This window comes from Ahaetulla prasina, chromosome 1 (assembly GCF_028640845.1).
Source record: "Ahaetulla prasina isolate Xishuangbanna chromosome 1, ASM2864084v1, whole genome shotgun sequence".
NCBI lineage: Eukaryota > Metazoa > Chordata > Lepidosauria > Squamata > Colubridae > Ahaetulla > Ahaetulla prasina.
The window spans coordinates 346,268,290-346,286,321 of NC_080539.1; the positions used below are offsets into that span (position 1 = coordinate 346,268,290).

The 18,032-nt window shown below is 37.5% G+C and overlaps 1 protein-coding gene across 3 annotated transcripts in view; it reads right to left on the bottom strand.

Moving 5' to 3' along the window:
* Positions 1-1,808: 1,808 nt before the first annotated feature.
* The window catches only part of SLC38A6 (solute carrier family 38 member 6), a 64,925-nt gene continuing 48,701 nt past the window's right edge, over positions 1,809-18,032 (bottom strand). For all 3 annotated transcript variants that reach the window (XM_058162931.1, XM_058162929.1, XM_058162930.1), the window contains 7 exons: positions 17,542-17,595; positions 16,660-16,739; positions 13,648-13,748; positions 11,867-11,991; positions 10,701-10,845; positions 10,509-10,603; positions 1,809-9,292 (listed from right to left, as the gene is read on the bottom strand). In XM_058162931.1, coding sequence (XP_058018914.1) covers positions 9,212-9,292; positions 10,509-10,603; positions 10,701-10,845; positions 11,867-11,991; positions 13,648-13,748; positions 16,660-16,739; positions 17,542-17,595 — 681 coding nt within the window. In that variant the 3' untranslated portion in view covers positions 1,809-9,211. The remainder of the gene's footprint in view (positions 9,293-10,508; positions 10,604-10,700; positions 10,846-11,866; positions 11,992-13,647; positions 13,749-16,659; positions 16,740-17,541; positions 17,596-18,032) is intronic.

Below are 18,032 nucleotides of genomic sequence, written 5' to 3' on the forward strand. Positions count from 1 at the left end.
GAGTGATGCCATTTGGGAAGAAACTGTTCTTGTATCTAGTTGTTCTGGTGTGCAGTGCTCTATAGCGTCGTTTTGAGGGTAGGAGTTAAAAGACAATGGGACATTTCTGGTGGATTCCAAGCTGATGACGGGATATGATGTTCTCTGTTGTATAATCTTCACAAGTAGATTAAAGATAGTCCTCAATTTACAACCACACTGACCCCCAAATTTCCATGGTTAAGCAAGACAGTTGAGTTTTGCCCCATTTTAGCACCTTTCTTGCCACAGTTGTTAAGTGAATCATTGCAGTTAATAACATGGTTAAGTGAATTTGGCTTCCCCATTGGTTTTTCTTTTTTTTTTTTTGTTATAAAAAGTTTTTATTGGTCAAAAAAAAATTTATGCAAATACATATCAGGTATGGTAAATTTTCATTTTTCTTATACATGATAAGAATTTTACTCAAAATTTTAAACACATACAACAGCCATATGGCAAGCAGGTGATACGAAGTAGCTAAGTTTCAATCTTACACAATAAGGAAGGGTCAAGAATAATCAGAATATCATACAAAAGAGAATAAGGAAAACCAACACAATACCAAATATCTTTGTCACTTCCTAGTTTTGGATCTCAGAACTCTGGGTTCAGCCTGACCCAACTCCAGGGCCGCAACAGCGGCAGCCGCCTCCGCCCCATGGTCTATAACCTCCCCTTCTTCAATTCCTGGGTCATCTAAATCCAGGAGGGCTTTGTGTTCCTCCACGTAGGCCGCAGCCTCCGCAATTGTACTAATTTTTTTCGTAATGCCCTCCCGGAAAATCATCAATCCCTCTGGCATCAGCCATCTGAAGCCCACTCCCTTCTGGTACAATTTGCTTGATAAAAAATAATATTTCTTTCTCATTTCACGTACCTGTCTGGGAATCTGCCTCAGAATGGCTATCTCCTGCCCCTATAAGTCAGTGCCCCACTCCTATGTTTTCTAAGAATTTCATCTCGCCTCTTTTCACAAATTTGACATGAACCTCTCTAGGAACTGCATGCGTGCGTGCATATTGTGAATTAACTCTATAAACTCGATCCACATCCCAATTCATAAAATCAACACCTCTCCCAAGAAATTCTCCCAACAGTTTAGTCACAACATCTCTCAAGTCTTCTTGGTCCACTTCTTCCAAATTTTGAAACCTAAGAAAATAAGACATTTTATCCATCTGTAGTCCAAGCACAGCATTGCTTGTCGCCTCCTCTTTTCTGCACTGCCCGCATCTCACCCTCCAGACCTTCCACTTTCTGCTTATTTTCTGCTGAGACTTGTTGAGTATCCTTTAAAATCCTTTTGGATAGTCACAATTTCTGCTCTTATTTCATCCAGTTTCTTGTCCATATTAGATAACTTTTCCAGAATTCTCCATTTCTCCAGCAGTTGGTCTCTGACCTTTGCCATTTAAAAAAAATTTTAAAATCCTCAGGCAAGCACAGTATCCTTATAATTTCCTCCGGATCCACCAGGGGCACTCACAGGAGCAACGAGTCCAGAGTACAGTTAGTCAACCAGGAAGTCAAGGGAAGTGATGTCATCAAGATTCTCATAGTGAAGGCGGAAGCTGGACGCCACCATTGTTCTCAGAGGAGGGGGCCTCAAACCTCCCTCCTAAATTTCTCCATCACCTCTTTCTCCAGAGCTGCACAAAACCGGTAATCTTGTTATTTTAAGTTCTCCTCTCTCCAAAGTGATTCGTACTCCTTCCCGTCGCGGGGGAGAAAAAACCCCCCCGCACTCCGGAGTACTCCACCCACATCTGGCGATATCCCTTCCTTCTTCATTCCTCAATTCTTCTCCGTTCCCTGTTCACCACCAGGCTGCTGCAATTATAAATCCAAAGCCCCGGTGTCACCGAGCACAGCGGCCCAGGCGACGACCAAAATAATGGCCGCGGCCTGTGGCCTCCGAACCCCGCCGAGCCTAGGACGCGCCAGCATCGGTCCCCCCAGTCCTGTATATCGGCTGGGAGACCCCTGGCGAGCCGTCCGTACGGCAGGTGTCCTTTTCGGAACACCTGGCCCCTAAGGGCCTCGGCGGCGGCCGGATTCGGACACTGGAGGCAGGAGAAGCCTTCCAGACGTCCGTTGCCACCGGATACCGGAAGTCGTCCCCCATTGGTTTTTCTTGTCAGAGGTTCAGAAAAGGTGATCACAAGAATACTGCAACCGTCATAAACAGCATGGCAATTGCCAAGTGCCCAATTTTGATCACATGACCACAAGTATCCTGCAACGGTTATATGGAAAATGGTCATAAGTCACTCTTTTCAGTGCCGTTGTAACTTCATGGATCACAATGGTTGTAAGTTGAGGACTACTTGTATTTTGTAATCAACCCAGTCAATTTTGTATGAATATCACATAATTTAAAAATTGTCCCTATCCATGAATTTTCTCGGGTTTCTATATACTGTCAAATCTTATTTGATTATCTTAACACTTGAGCAATCATTATACTATAGTAATGCAAGCTATGCTCTCGGCATCCAAATTCGAAGATTGCTTGATAATGGATATTTTAACTCATAATGCGCACAGAAGTCGTGTTTGTTTATTTTCTCCTAGAGAACCATACTGAATTATGTCCCAGGGGATGAAGTTTTAAAAAGCAATAACTGATTTTCAGCTATCTTTGCCTTTTGCATAAGGTGCGTTCTTCTTCCCATCTGTTATCTGTTTAGGATTTTTATCCTACAGATTCAGACAGCTGGGTATTAACTGCATAACTAAGCTCATGAATCTGGAGAATTAAGAGATCCTGGGAAAGGAAGGAGAACTGATGATCACTTGTCATGTGTTTATATACCGAGCAATTTTATTCCAGATCAAGAATGCAGCTCATGCTCTCTGGCTTCTATATTGGCAAAAGTATTGTAACAATAAAACCAAGCACCACTGCAATGGAATATATGTTAATGCTTTATTTAAACACACTCGATTGGATTCAGACTTAGCCATGTCTAAAGCAGGTCCTTGAAAATTAAAGACTCAAGATTTCAACTGCAGAATTCATATACTGTGTTTGACTTACTGCAGTGTGGGAACTCAGCCAGTTTTAAGACAGTTTAACAATTGTGCTTCAGTCTGGTGTGCTAATTTTTCCAATAAGTCTCTTTTTAAATCTGTATGGCTCCAACAAAATGATAATATAGATGAAAATTGGATTGTTGGGTATTTTCAATAGCAGATGGATTTGTTCTGATGTAAACAGCATGCTGATATGGAGCTAACTCAATAACAGATCATTGTTACAGAAAGTCTGAATTCACACCATACGCTAAACAATGTGTTAAAGTAGTAGGCCCCAACCTTTTGGGCACCAGGGACCAGTTCTGTGGAGAGAGTTTTCCTGTGGACCAGAGTTGTCATGGTTTCATATGCTGCTTGCATCCCGCAGACTTTGCGGGACTTTGCTTGTTTGCACGACCCAGTTTCTGGCATTCTGCGGCCCGCTGCCAGTCCACGGACCGGGGATTGGGACCCGTGTTAAAGAATACTCAGGGGACAAATCTACCATACAACTATATTAACTTTTTTATAACAGGCTTCACGTCCTATGAACGTACATTATGAAAGAGTTGGGAGGGGAGGATAGAACAAAGAAAACACAAATATCAGATCAGAAAGGAAAGGAAAGAAATAAAAAAAAATAGTAGGAACACAAGTGTGTCTATGCAGCAAAGAGGAACTAATTAGGCAAAAGGCAGCGAAGGACTGAAATATTGAGTTGAACTAGGCTGCCATATATTTATGGCAAATGCAAAACATATATATTTTTGCATATATTTTTAGTATTTTAGACCATAACTAGTTTATGAACATTCCAAGTGGTGAAAGAAAAACGTCAGTATAGAATGCTGGTAGACAGCATAAACTCTACAGGGAAATGGGTCAATTGGTTTGGAACTGAACAATGCTGGAGCAGACGTGGGGCAGGAAGTTTCTTCTCTTGGTGAGAAGCTTAGCACATAGGCAGAAGTGCTCAGAAGGCAATGTTGCTTTTGTAAGCTTTCAGCCAGAATTAAACTCTATCCGTCCATCTGGAAATAATGAGGAGCTCCTAACTCCAAATTCTTGTCATAACCCGGCCTGTGGTTTAATTTCATAATTTTACATTAAACTATTTTCTTGAGAAACTTACTTCCTTTGAGCATCAAATTTACAAAAAAAAAGACAAAAAAAAGGTCCCCTCAGCCGTTAGCATAATTGGAAATTTAGAAAATAAAGAGCATTATTTTGTTGATTTTATTCCACAAATAATATCACATTTGCCAAGTTATGTTGAAGGCAAAACTAAACTTGCAGGCTATTCTGGTACAAATGTAATAGAAATGCAAATTAGAGTATTTCCCTCACCTTCATCACATAACCATCCTTTGCAGTTTGTAAGATTCCTAACACTCTACTTAGGAGTAGCTCAGATGCAATCTGAGATAATTACCTTAATCAAATAGATTTTTTTAAAAAATTCAAATGACTTGTACAAGTGGTAGCAATACTTCTGACCTAACCTACTACTCCAGGTAAGAAAATGTTGAACACTTGTTCTAGGTTCTTCTACTGGTACATAATTATTCCAGCTAGAATAAAAGCCCTTTTCTATCAAGGTGCTAGAACCTAATCCCAAGTTCTTCAGCTGCTTCATATCCAGCCTTCCAAAAAACATTGACAAATCTGCGTTTTTAATAACTGATTAAAACTCTACATAGAAAGGATATTTTCCTTTTATCACTTTACACTTGTTCTTTCTGCTTTGCTACTCTTTAATTATCGCATTTTTTTCATTAACTCCCGTGAATAATTTTTAATATAAAGGGAGGCTTATTACGTAGAATAATTTTTTATTAAATAAGTTTTTTATTTTTATTAAATATTAAATATTTATTTTTATTAAATAAGTAAAATAAGTTTTTGGTTGAAGCCTCAAAGCTTCAACCAAAAACTGTCTACTATTGACCACACCCCATTCCTAAGAGGTCTGGAAGGGGCGTGCATAAGAGCACAAGCGTGCCTACCGTTCCCGTCCTATTGTTTCCTTTCGTTATATCCAATTAATATAGTTATTACATACTCATACTTATATATATATTTATATATTGTATAGTTATTACATGCTTATGCTTATATATACTGTGTGACAAAAATTAATAAATAAATAAAATAAAAAATAGACCATGACTTACAACCATAACTGAGCCCAAAATTTATGTTATTAAGTGATAAATTTGATAAGTGAGTTATGCCCCATTTTATAACTTTTCTTAACACATTTGTTAAGTGAATCACTGCTGTTGTTAAATTAATAATACAATTGTTAAGTGACTCTGGTTTCCCCTTTGAATTTGCTTGTCAGAAGGTCGCAAAAGGGGAACACATGACCCTGGGACACTGCCACTGTCATAAATATGAGTCAGTTGCCAAGCATCTGAACTTTATTCACGTGACCGTGGGGATGCTACAATGGTCATAAGTATGAAAAATGGTCATAAGTCGTTTTTTTTTTTAGTGCTGTTGGTTACTAAACAAACTGTTTAGTGTTTAAGTTGAAGACTACCTGTATTAACAATTCATTTTCCAACATTTTTGCTGATTGAAGAACTAGCTGTTCCCCGGGCATTTGAGTCAGGTGTAGGAGAGTTGTTCTGGGTGAGTTAACAGTTTCTTGGGCTCCAGACTTTGCCAGGTGGGTTATGAGTGGCCATTTCCTCAGAGACAGCCATTTTGGAAATGGCACCACATGACAATAATTCAGCAATCAGGGTCAAAAAATGCTCAGTATTTCAGATGTTCATCACTTTCTATAACATGTCAGTCCTAACATGACACATGATTCTTTTTTTTAAGCATCTGATGTCAAAACAGATCAAGCTGGCTACTTTTCTGCTTCCAGGCAGAATTTATATAAAGAGTTCTTGTATGGAAACTTCTGTTATGACAGGGACTCCACATACCATGGAGAATATGTCTAAATTCCACCTTGTTTAAAAAAAAAAGATTTTTAGAAAGCAGTGGTGGTTACTAACCAGTAACATTCCCTTCTCCAAACACAATCACATTTAGATTTTTAAGAAGATACAGCTGCATGAAATGGCTTTACCAAATTATATTCATATGGTTTGAATTAGGTTCTTGTAGACATTACAGAAGCTTCTTACAATGGAGATTTCTTAATGCACGTTTGTACTTGAAAGGAACTTAACTTTTATCATATTATTAATTCATGATTTTTATGTTTAAATATGATAAAGTATAAAGTATAAAAATGATGGATGTCTTAAGAGTTCAGTTTGCAAAGTCAGAACATGTTGATAGGCACAGTAACTATTTCTCACTTTCTACTGAAGTGTAAATTGTCTTGAACGGCAGCTTTAATTAAACTTAGACTAGGCCAGGCGTCCTTTTGCGAATCCAAGTTTTCTACAAGGAAGGAGGATGGCGGAGCTCTGCAAGCTGTTTCTGTAAAACTGACAGGAGCAGGTGCAGCAACATTTCAATCAGTTTCAACAAAATGTTCTCAAAAGACCACCTGTCTTGTTGGATTTTAGCCATAACCTTTCCACATTTGTTCCCCAATAGAGGATTATTCACTAATGCACAGCAACAATACACAGACTATTTCTCCCAGCTACAATTTTAATTTTACTTATTTATTGGATTTCTAAGGTTGCCAAATCATCAAATTACGTAAGGCAACATGTAGGACAAATTAAAAATACAATATAACAGTAAAAAAAAGAGCTAAGTTATAAATAGCTTTCCAGAAATACAATAGCAGTAACACTTAAATTTGTATACTGCTCCATAGTGTTTTACAGCACTATCTGAATGGTTTACAATATCAGAATATTGCCCCCAACAATATGAGCCCTTATTTATTGAGCTAGGAAGGATGGAAAGCTGAATCAATCTTGAGCCAGTCAGGATCAAACTCCAGACTGTGGGCAGGGTTACCCTGCAGCACTGCATTCTAACTACATTGCGCCACCTACACAAAAAATTAAATTAGTAATGGCATACCACTGGCCCTATGGCTCAGCCTGCTGGAGGAACCAGGTCTTTATGGTTTCCCTCAAGGACCTTGTAGGGCTTGGAGAGAGGCAGTAGTAGTAACAAAGAAGGCATTCCAGGGTCTCTGTTATGTCCTCCTCGCCTCCGTCCGAACGATGGCTTAATTAGCCGGCTCTTATCAGCTCTGGCAGCAAAAGAGCCAGTGTCTGCCAAGAGCCCTCGTTGGCTGCCAAGACGCTGGTGAGTCACAACCTTCAGCTCTAGTCAATCTGTGGATTTGCCTGATACAAAGAGACACACCAGCTCTTGCTGCCTTTTATATCCTGTGGGGTGTGGCTCCATGACTCAGCACTTCCTAGGCCTGCCCCTCCCCTGCTTCTGTTGTTCTCTTCTCTCCTGCCTACGAAACCTGGGATTGAGCCAAGCCTGATTGCTGTCAGCTGGGTCTGCAGGCGTGGCCTGGGGGTGGGGAAGAGTCAGGAGATCCCTTTCGCTTGGCCTGCTTCTGGCTCCTGGAGCTGATCCAGGGAGGCTGGTGCTTCCGAGGTAAGTCCTGATAGCCCTTCCCCCTCACTGTCCAAATCACTTTCTGGCAGCAGGCCCGGCTCCGAGTCATTTTTTGGCAGCAGGCCCGGCTCCAAGACACTTTCGGGCATGGGGCCAGGTTCGGGGGCGGGAGCCACAATAGTCCCGTAATATTACATCCCTAAATTCTTGTGCTATTAAAAACACGGTAAGAGATTTGTATTATCAGACTTGCAAGATTCTGTTAATGTGACTTTGTAATAAAGTAGAACAAGCTCATACGGTCATGATTCCTGTCTACCAGGATCTACCAGAAAGGCAGGCAGTTGCAGTAGTACAAACTGTGACTGAGCTATGAGAGACCTTCCATCTCTGGTTAGTTTTATTATCACAGCAAAGACTTGAAATAAACAATATAATGTAAACAATATTATGCCCTGTGGTTCCTCATATAACTACACTAGCTACTGCTTGCAGGGCCAAGCAATACTGAGACTGATAATGCCAAGAGATAGTGACTGGCTCAAAGTCACCCAGCCAGCTTTGTGCCTAAGACAGAGTTAGAACCTGTGATCTTACTGATTTCTAGTCTGGTACCCTTAAGCACTATACCTTTCATTCAGGGCTTTAGAAAGTCAAGAAATGACAACAGCAGCCAGATCAACACTACACTGAGACAAGAAAGAATTAATTCCCAATTCATGTACATTAAGAGTTAGTTTGTACAGAAGCTGCTGTATGAGAATATGTGCACTCCAGTATAATGGGTACTTCTCTCACATAGCCATATAATACAGCTCCATCAGACCTATAAACTGAATTTCCTACAATGGATCTTCTATGATACTAAACCAGAGGAAGTTCTTTTTAAATTGGAGACATCTGTGCATACAGCTAGATCTCACTGCTGGACCCTGTGCTAGACAGATTCTGAATTCTGGTAACACATCTTAAATTCTACCTTGGAGGCAGAGAAATCAATACAGGTACCATATGACCCTGAACCTTGCTCCAATCAGCAGCCTGACTGCTGCATTTTACAAATTGCCATTTTTGGGTATTTTTCATGGGTAGTTCCACAGAACCAAGGCACGGATCATTCTCATTATAGATAACCGGCTCAGGAAGGATTGCAGCTTGCCATTGGGCAAACATGTTCCTTTCCACTATTGCCATCTGCAAATCCAGTAACAGAGAGTGGTCAATTGCCACTCCAAAACTGCAAATATGCTCACTCAAAAAGTGCGCCACCACCCATTCAGAACCAGCTTCACTTTAATCACCTTAATTTTTTTTCCTTACCAACATTACCTTTCACCTGTCTGGATTAAATTTCACCTTTGTATTCCTTATTCAGGCGATGATCAAGATTAGACAACAATAAGGTGGTTTTTTTTAGTACTAGACGGTAAGATACAGTAGAGCAGAATGTCATCAAATAATGAGAGCATTTCATTCTAGAGCTCTGAATTAATTCCAGCTATATCAAGTAGTTGTTAGTATGCAAAGTAACACAGAGTTCTGTAGAATGCCATCACTCAACTCTCTTCAGCACTTGGCAGGATAATTTTATTTAAAACACTGGAAATTATTCATTTTAGCAGCTGTTCTTATGTACAATTTTAGATTTTGGAACGCAGGAATACTTTCAATGGTGGACCCAACTGTATATGATTACAGATAAACTGAGAAGACCAACAAGGAGGCCGAAAAGTAGCAGGGCACATGCCTGTGAATAAAAGTGAGACAAAAAGAAGGATCTTAAAAGCAGAAATCAATTAATCTTTTGTTTATTAAAGCAATTATTGTAATGGCATCATTTTACTTTTTTCGATACTGGTAGAGTTGCATTTAAAACATATCATATTCAATATGTTTTCAGATGGATATGTGGGTATCGTTGAGAAAAGGACAACACCCTGCAATAAACAAGTTAGATTTGTGGCTTAGGAAATGATTTTAGCAGAACTGCCCTTGTCAACTGACTATGGCTACAGCAATAAGAGCTGTGCAAAAAAATTGGCCAAATGCCAAACCAAAGTAGACTGATTCATGCAGATGCAAGAGATGTCCAAATCAAAGCAAGCCTCCTCCTCCTCCTCCAAAAAAAAAAAGACTCATTCCAAATCTGAAACATGCTGAAGTTTCATTAGCATTTCAAAATTTGAAGCAATCCAGACATGCAGAAAAGCATCTGCCAAAAATTCATAGTTACCCAGACAGAACAGCAGCCAAATATTGATACATTTCTCCCTAAGCACTTCATATAAGGAAAACTCCACTACTGGGGTGGGGAGGGCAGCGTACTTTTGTGCCTGATAGTATTGACTTCAAAACAAATGAATAGATTTACTAGGGGTCTCCAATGACAATGTCTGGATGAGGAATTATGAAATTATTTATTGCAGAATTATGGCAAATAATTGTTGAACTTCATGGTCTGAATTTTCTGAATGGCGACATTTTAGAATATAAATTTGACTGTATTTGTGTTGGGAAAGGAAGAAAATGAATTACAGATTACTGAATGTGCAGGAAGAGAGTCCAGACAAATGCAGATATCTTTCACACAAGATTATGTCACTTTGCAGGTTTCTTATAAGTATTTTAGCGCATTTAGCAGAAAGCATACTTCAAACGTCAGTCCTTAGGTGAAAAGGATTTCAGAAAGAGCAATAGAAAATGTTTTGTTTACAGGCCATGAATTGTTGTAAATTAGAATAGACAATATTAGATGTAGAATTGCACATTATTATTCTGACTAACAGTACATCAACCCTTGCTATATACCATTAACACTATTGACATTAATGTAGTTCTAGGGCAACATATGGCATATTTTCAAGTTATTCAAGCAATCAGAAATTAATTCACAAATTTGTACGTGCAACTTAAAACAATGACAATCTGAACGAGCTTTTTTAAAAAAAGAAAAAGTAGATTACCCCAAGTTTTTGCCATGATATAAAGTCCTCTGTACTAATCTTAAGATAAAATAGTCCAGGGTATACAAAGAGCAAGCAAGTTGAAGTGGTAGACCCTGGAAAAAGATCAGATAAAAGTCCTTTAGTCTTTGTAAGCTCTAAATGAATTTGGTTTCAAAATGTAGGAATAGGAAGAAAATCATATAACCTTACCAACTACTCCAAAAAGTTGTCTGATGTCAGGCACATACATTGCGAGCAAGACAACAATTGCATTTAGTACTAAAGTGATGAAAATGTGGTGGATTAGGGAGAAAGGAAGATGTGAAAAAAATATCATCATTACAGCTTTTCTGGCCTGTAGAATTCAAAAGATTAAAAAAGCATGTCAATACAATAATAAAAAATAAATAGCACAAATAACATTTAATTATTTACTGAGACCCAAAGTGCTTTTTCAAAAGGCAATTGGACTTTGTTTTTCCTTGAATTCCTTCATTTCTCTTCTCATCCAAGAAGCTTGTTCAGTAATAGTCTTAATTCAGAACTGAAGAAGCTTCTTGGATGAGAAGTGAAATGTCTTCAAAAAACCCCCCAAGAAAGTCGAGTTGCCTTTTGAAAAAGCACCTTTAGGACAACTATGACGTGGGTGACTGAGAATCTCCACATATATTTACTGTGATTGTAACTCCATTTGCATTGCTAACTAACTGACAGCAGAGGACAACACATTGGAAGAAATCCAACTACTACGAATAGAAACTTTCTTATATGTTAGGTTTTCTCTCTCTATAACCCTCATCCTCCAAATGTATAATGTATAAACTGGCCATAGGGAAATGTTCTCAATACCATTTCTGCCTACTGAGCAACCATAAAAAATGTTTCACTGGGTTACTATATTGCTTAGTTCCCAAATAGCAAAAACTTCAGGATGAGAATTTAGAAAAGGCCAAGACCAGCAGCAGTTTTGTGGTTTTGTATTAACCCCTGTTAAAAATAAGCTTGCAGAATATCATTAAAACTTCTTTTTGCTGGCTTTCATTTACTTATTACACTGCATGCTAACTTAAAAGCCAAACGAAGAGAAAACACACACAGATGTGCATACCAAATCTATTTTAAGAATATCATATTCTGCAAATTGCAATGCTGTAAGTCAGCTCAAATTTAAAACTATTTCTTTTTCAAACAAGCACAAAACAAATTAGTATACTGGTTTAGGTCTCATTCCTCTGTTGCTGTTAATGATCATAAAAGACATGAACACTCTGATTTATTTGAAGTATGAGTAAGGCAGCCAAACTGTTTGTAGGGCCTGCAAATAATTAAGAATGACTTTGGCTAGACTAGCAAATCAAATATTTTGCAATACTTACAGGAAAGTGAATTAGAGGCACTGTCAACAGCACAGCAAATAAGATTCCCAATTTTACTGTCATGACAACTGTATCACGGGGCAAGTACTTGCTGTATCCTTGGAGCAATTCTGAATCCACGTGGTCTGAAATTATTTAAAGTATATTAAGTAGCAACACCTAATTCTCACATTGTAAATTCCATAGGAGCTCAGCTCAGTCTATTACTGCAATATTCTCTGTTTTAGAGGAAGATTTAAAGAAACGTCGGAAGACTAATGATTGTTTTTGACTCAAAAAACCCCCACTATTTGACTGATTTCAGCTTGAATAGTTATTTTATTGAAAAGCAATGATAGTCAAATGATAGCCATGAAAAACTAAAATCCACAGATTTATCTGGTCTTCCTTAGGCTTAGTATTACAAATACTTGCAGGCTTTTGTGTTTCCATGATCTCTTCATCGTGTAGGATGGTTCAAAGTTTTAAAAAAAGAAGGGGGTGAGGTTCAAGAATTTAAGAACATAAACTGAAACAGACATGGCTCAAATATCAGTCCCATATCTGCCATATTCTTCCCCTGACCACCCTGTCAATTTTTTTTCTTGGCTTTTAATCAACCTGTCAAATTAACAGTTCATGGAAACTCAAAGGTTCACCACTATTCTAGAAAATTTCTGTTGGCTTAATAAAGATATTCCTGTTTGGATTTTGGAATGTTTTATATAAGCAGCACTAAGTTAATTAAGTGTGTTTGATTGTTTCATTTTTGTGAAAACTGGTTTGATTTAACATGTGATGAAAAAGGTGGTATATATATAAACACCATAAAAACATAAACACTTACGTGTGAATGTTGTAGATCAATATATATTTGGATGCCAATTTTCAGGAATGCTTGAGGCTGCCATCAGCCACTAGCCAAGCTCATCCCTTCAAAATCAATTATACTTTCTCAAGATGAACAATGGTTTCATTGTTACAATGTTTACAGTTATTTCAATTTTCCACCCTCCCTTACCACATGAACCAAACTATCTAAATATTCTATATTATCTTGGTACGCTTATGCAGAGAAACAAAAATAGTTCCGTAGTCAAAGAAAGCGCATGCTGGTGATTGAACTTGTGGTTTAGAGACTAAATGTCTAGAAATTGTTTCTGTTTGTAAATTTTAAAAACGTGGAGCTACAACATACAACATTAGGGTTTTTTTTTCCAGATGTTCATTACTGTTATGCTTGTTGTTTGACAAATGTTACTTGGAAAACCCACTTAGGGCACAGATAATATATTTACATTGTTATTTAAGCTTGCATTATATACTGAGAGAAGTTCTCTGTGGGGACCCATTTCTCGAGATGAATTTGCATAAGTAATTGTTCGGTAATAAGTATATAAGTAATTGACCGGTACCCTGCTTCTAGTAAACTATGTGATATAAAAAGCAGGAGAGACAACTTTTTTTGACTTTAAGGACTGCAGACAATGTTAAGCAGAAAGCTAGGGAAGAAGTTGAACCTTCTACCCCAATGTTGTTATAGCCCTAAGAAGACTATCTAACAGCCAATTGGGAACCCAATCATGTTGGGAATCAAGTTGAGAATCATGTTGGGAAATCAATTAAGAGGATCTACCTTTGCATTCCTCACTGAAACTGCAATGCCAGCAGGGCAAAGAAGGCACCATTAGATGGCAATCGAAGTGCCTGCATGCTGCCCACTCTGGTATGTTGGGTCACCATATTATGGCCTCCTGCTTTATCTCCTATTAATAAACAGAAATTAATATTTGATAACGTACTGTAAAAAGTGAGGTATCCAAATAGCGCTGACAGAAAATAAACTAGAAAGCTGAGTGCAATTCCTGTGTTGGCAACCTTTTGCATCCTGCTTTTGGATGGACTACAAAAAGAGAAAAAAAGTGGCATTATGAAAGGAATTCATAGAAACACAAATCTCTACAGATTAATGTTTAATCTGTTAACCAATGGATAACAAGTTTCTTTCAACACACACCCCTTACATCCCACCCCAAGGAACAAATTCTTGGATGGAATGTTATAGAGACTTGGAGAACAACTTTTTGGAATTTTCAGAAGATTCAAATTATTAATAGTAATTCAAGTAATTCCTTCTTCACATCTTCATATGACAGACTTTATGTTCCTTGGCTCCAAAATTCACAAGGATAGTTACTGTTGCCATGAAATAAAAAGATGCATGCTCCTTAGGCAAATTTAGACAAAATATTAAAATACAGAAATATCACAAAGGTATGTACTGAGAAGACTATGGTTTTCATATAATTTACAGCTATGAAAGCTAAACTGTCAAAAAGGCTAAACAAAGAAAATTGCTACCTTTCAATTGTGGTTCTGTAGAATATTGCTGAAAATAACTTAGACTGATAGAACATATACTTTCCTTCTAGATGAAGTAAACTGCTCACTGGCTGCAATAGTGAAATGAAATTAAAGTACTTTGGACAAATAATGCAAGGACCAGAGTCAATGAAGAAGAAATCGGCCCAAGTTACACGAGTGTGGGGAAGGGGGGGGGGAGTTTGCAGAGCTAGTCAATCCCTTCTGTCAACTCTGGAGTAGGACTATTCCATACAGACAAGCGTTCATAATCCTGCAGGAACAAGAGACAGGGGGTAGGGTCTCTATTGTTGATTAAGTTAAACCAGTGCTAGGATTAACTCCATGAGTGTCATTGAGGGAATCAGGCTAGGACTCCATTCCTCCCATTTCCTGGAGGGAATACCTAACATTGTGTTAGGTTGTCAGTTTAACCACTGGTTCCCAATCAGAACAAACCAACTAGATAGCACCTTTACGTAAGCATTCCTTATACATTTAGCCATTAAACAACCAAGGAGTATTATAGATTTGTGCCTTATTCTCTGCTTAATGAACCATTCCCTAAATATTTAGCGTAAGCTGCTTACGTAATTTTGGAATCAGGTAGCTTCCAAAGTCATACAAGCATATATACAAACATACTCCATTTTAACCCACTCAGGCTTGCCCTTACAATAGTGTCAACTTTATATTCAAATAAAGTATTCTAGAATTGAAGCCAATTTGTAGGCTTTTTCTAAAGCATCAAACCATTCAGTGTACTTTCTTTCTCATATTCATATTTTTCTCAATGGTCTGCTGAAAAACGACCATCTATCCTGAATAACTTTGCTCACTATCTCCTATTTATTTACTACTAATTATAATTTAATAAATATAAATTTCATAATTTATATACTGTCTGATTCCCAGCAACTCTGGGCAATTTATAAATTGTTAAAAACATTGAAAACAAGACAACAGAAAACAAAAAAGAACAAAGATGGTAGGGAGGCTAGGTGAGAACAAAAATAATTATTTAAAAAAAGGGGGGGGGGCTTCAATTATATTTGCCAAAGGCCTGAGCCTTTGAAGTCAAGTCTTCAAGGCCCTTCAAAACAGCAGCAGGGTGAGGCCAGATTCCTCATTCCAGAAGGCAGGCATTGCCACAGAGAAGGCACAATTCTGGGGTCTCAACAGAGGGTATTATGATCTTTCATCATAAACAATCAAATCAATCATACATTTAGATTCTTTGCATGTGTGTGTGTGTGTGTGTGTGTGTGTGTGTGTGTGTACAGAATTATGCTTAAACCATGTATCCTGAAATAGACATTTTTTTCCAAGCATACAGTCATCAAACAACTTTTTTTTCCCATTCAATTATTGGGTCTTTGAGTTGTCCAATCACTTTTTGTACTCTTCTGATTTCACCTTCACCCTTCCAAGCATGTCACCTAACAAAATAACCTTTTCTTTCTGGTCATATACATTTAGAAAATTGCAAACAATGTCGGCTGGCGGCCCCCAGGGGTAGGGCCTTCTCTGTGGGAGCTCCTACTCTTTGGAACGAACTTCCCCCTGGTTTACGCCAATTGCCTGATCTTCGGACCTTTCGCCGTGAGCTGAAAACGCATCTATTCATTCAAGCGGGACTGGCTTAAAAGTTTTATTTCATTTTAATTGGGGTTATTTATGAATTTTAGGGTTTTAAATTGATTGTTTTAAATTTTGGCCATTTATGTATATGCTTGTTTTTAAGTTTTTGTTTTAATGTGTATATTGTGTGGTTTTATCATTTGGCTGTACACTGCCCTGAGTCCTTCGGGAGAAGGGCGGTATAAAAATCTAATAAAATAAATAAATAAATAAAATAAATAAATATATATTTTTAATATTCAGCCCTTTATCTATTATTAATATACAAAAATGTAAATCACAGCTGCCAGTTCTTTAGCAGGTATTCACCTTCGTACTCATCGAGTTCTTCCAAAGAACCTACAGTGTTGTAACGTATCTGTATACTATATATGAGCATCCAAGCAATATGGTCTTCTGTAATTAACAAATGGAAACTTTGTCAATGTGCATATTTGTTAAGACACTCAGATTGTTTGGTATGGCATCCAATGTACCACTGGACTGATTTATTGGGGGTGGCAGTGTATTATTCCAGACATTCATTTTCTTTTTCTTTTTATTGTTTGTGAATGTTAATATGTAAGGTGCCCAGAGCTGTTTGGAGTCAGGCTAAATTTAAATAAATAAATAGGATGTGATCAAATTGAGGTTAGACTGTCATCTGAGATGGTTAACTTGGAATCCTACAGACCATGAGTTTTACTTAAGAGCCTAAATGGCCTCTTTCAATATTATCCACACTAGATTAAAAAGGAAATGAATCTTTTCCAAATTGAAATACTTCTACTTCTGTTTTTTTTAATGGTTTGCACTTACAAATTAAATGTTACCTTTGGAGCTCACAATAAATTGGCAGTACTGATGTATGGCAGAGAAATGAGAAAGCCATAGTTGGAATGGCATAAGCAGTCTAATAAGAAAAAAGAAAGACAGTGTTGAAATAAAGTCTGTAAATGTTTGAAACTTATTTTTAAACCCTTGCAAAAAAAAAAGTCAACAATTAAGTTGTACTGATTTCACTATGTTTTACTGTGGGGTTTTGGCTGCCTTGAATATGTTTATGAAAGGCAGAAATATGTGTTGCCTTTCTTTCTCCCTCCCTCTCTCTCTCTCACACAAAACATATATATGTATAACATGGCTGGATGACAAATGTTATGAGTTACAAAGCACCCATTTACCAAAATGTTGTGGGGCAGTCTGTTGCCCTGTGTGCCTTATTATCTCTTTTATCTTTTTTTTTCCTGGGCAGGTGAATACAGTTTCAACTAAAATACTGGGCTGCAGTTTCCCACAATTTTTATTTTCTAAGAAAACTTTCATTGGGGCTCAAAGACATTATTGGAAATAATAACCATGGTGAAAGCTTTATAGCTTGCAAAGCATCCATTTAAAAAATAAACTTAAATACTTTATCAGTGTAAAAGATCAGGGGGAAGGGAGCGCTAGAGGACATTAAAGAGGTTCTCCACTGGAGACTTCAGATTTAGGACAGATTCCCAATTCAATTCATCATCCTTAGGAAGTACTATACACAAAGACAGTCACACTGGGAATCTATAGCTACTTCTAATGCTAATTCTAATCTCATAATTCTAATAAACCCCACAGTTCAAGCCTGAGCTACAAATATTTTCTTCTATCAGTACTTCTAATCCTTCACTACATTTTTATAAACTCTTTTAAATGGTTAAAAGAATATATTAGATTACCTCTTTGGAGAAATTAAAAAGTTGTGCATTACAGTCTCCAGTAGAGTTTGAAACCTATGTAAGACAAAAAGCATATCAGCTGGGTTCAAATTACATAATTTAAAAACTATTTCAAATTCCTACCAGTGAACTTACAAAGAAGATTTAATGAAGGCCACATTTATACTAATCGCTTTAAAGTAATCCTCAATTACTTTCAAAACCATGTAGCAGCCTACTGCAACTACCAACAAATCAGAAATGGTTTAAGATATTTGTGGGGGGGGACTCATTCTAATTCAGTGATAAATTATTCCAGATGAATAGTTCCTTTGCAGAATCTGTTTGTAGTCCAATGCATCTGCATAAATTAATGAGGAAAAGACATAGGTATGTTGCATGTAAAACCTATAAACTTGGATTGTGCACTTCTAGTGATATGGTAATATATACTGTATCTCTAGTTCAGCAAACCATCTATGCTATTTCAAGGTACTATAAATTATTGTTCA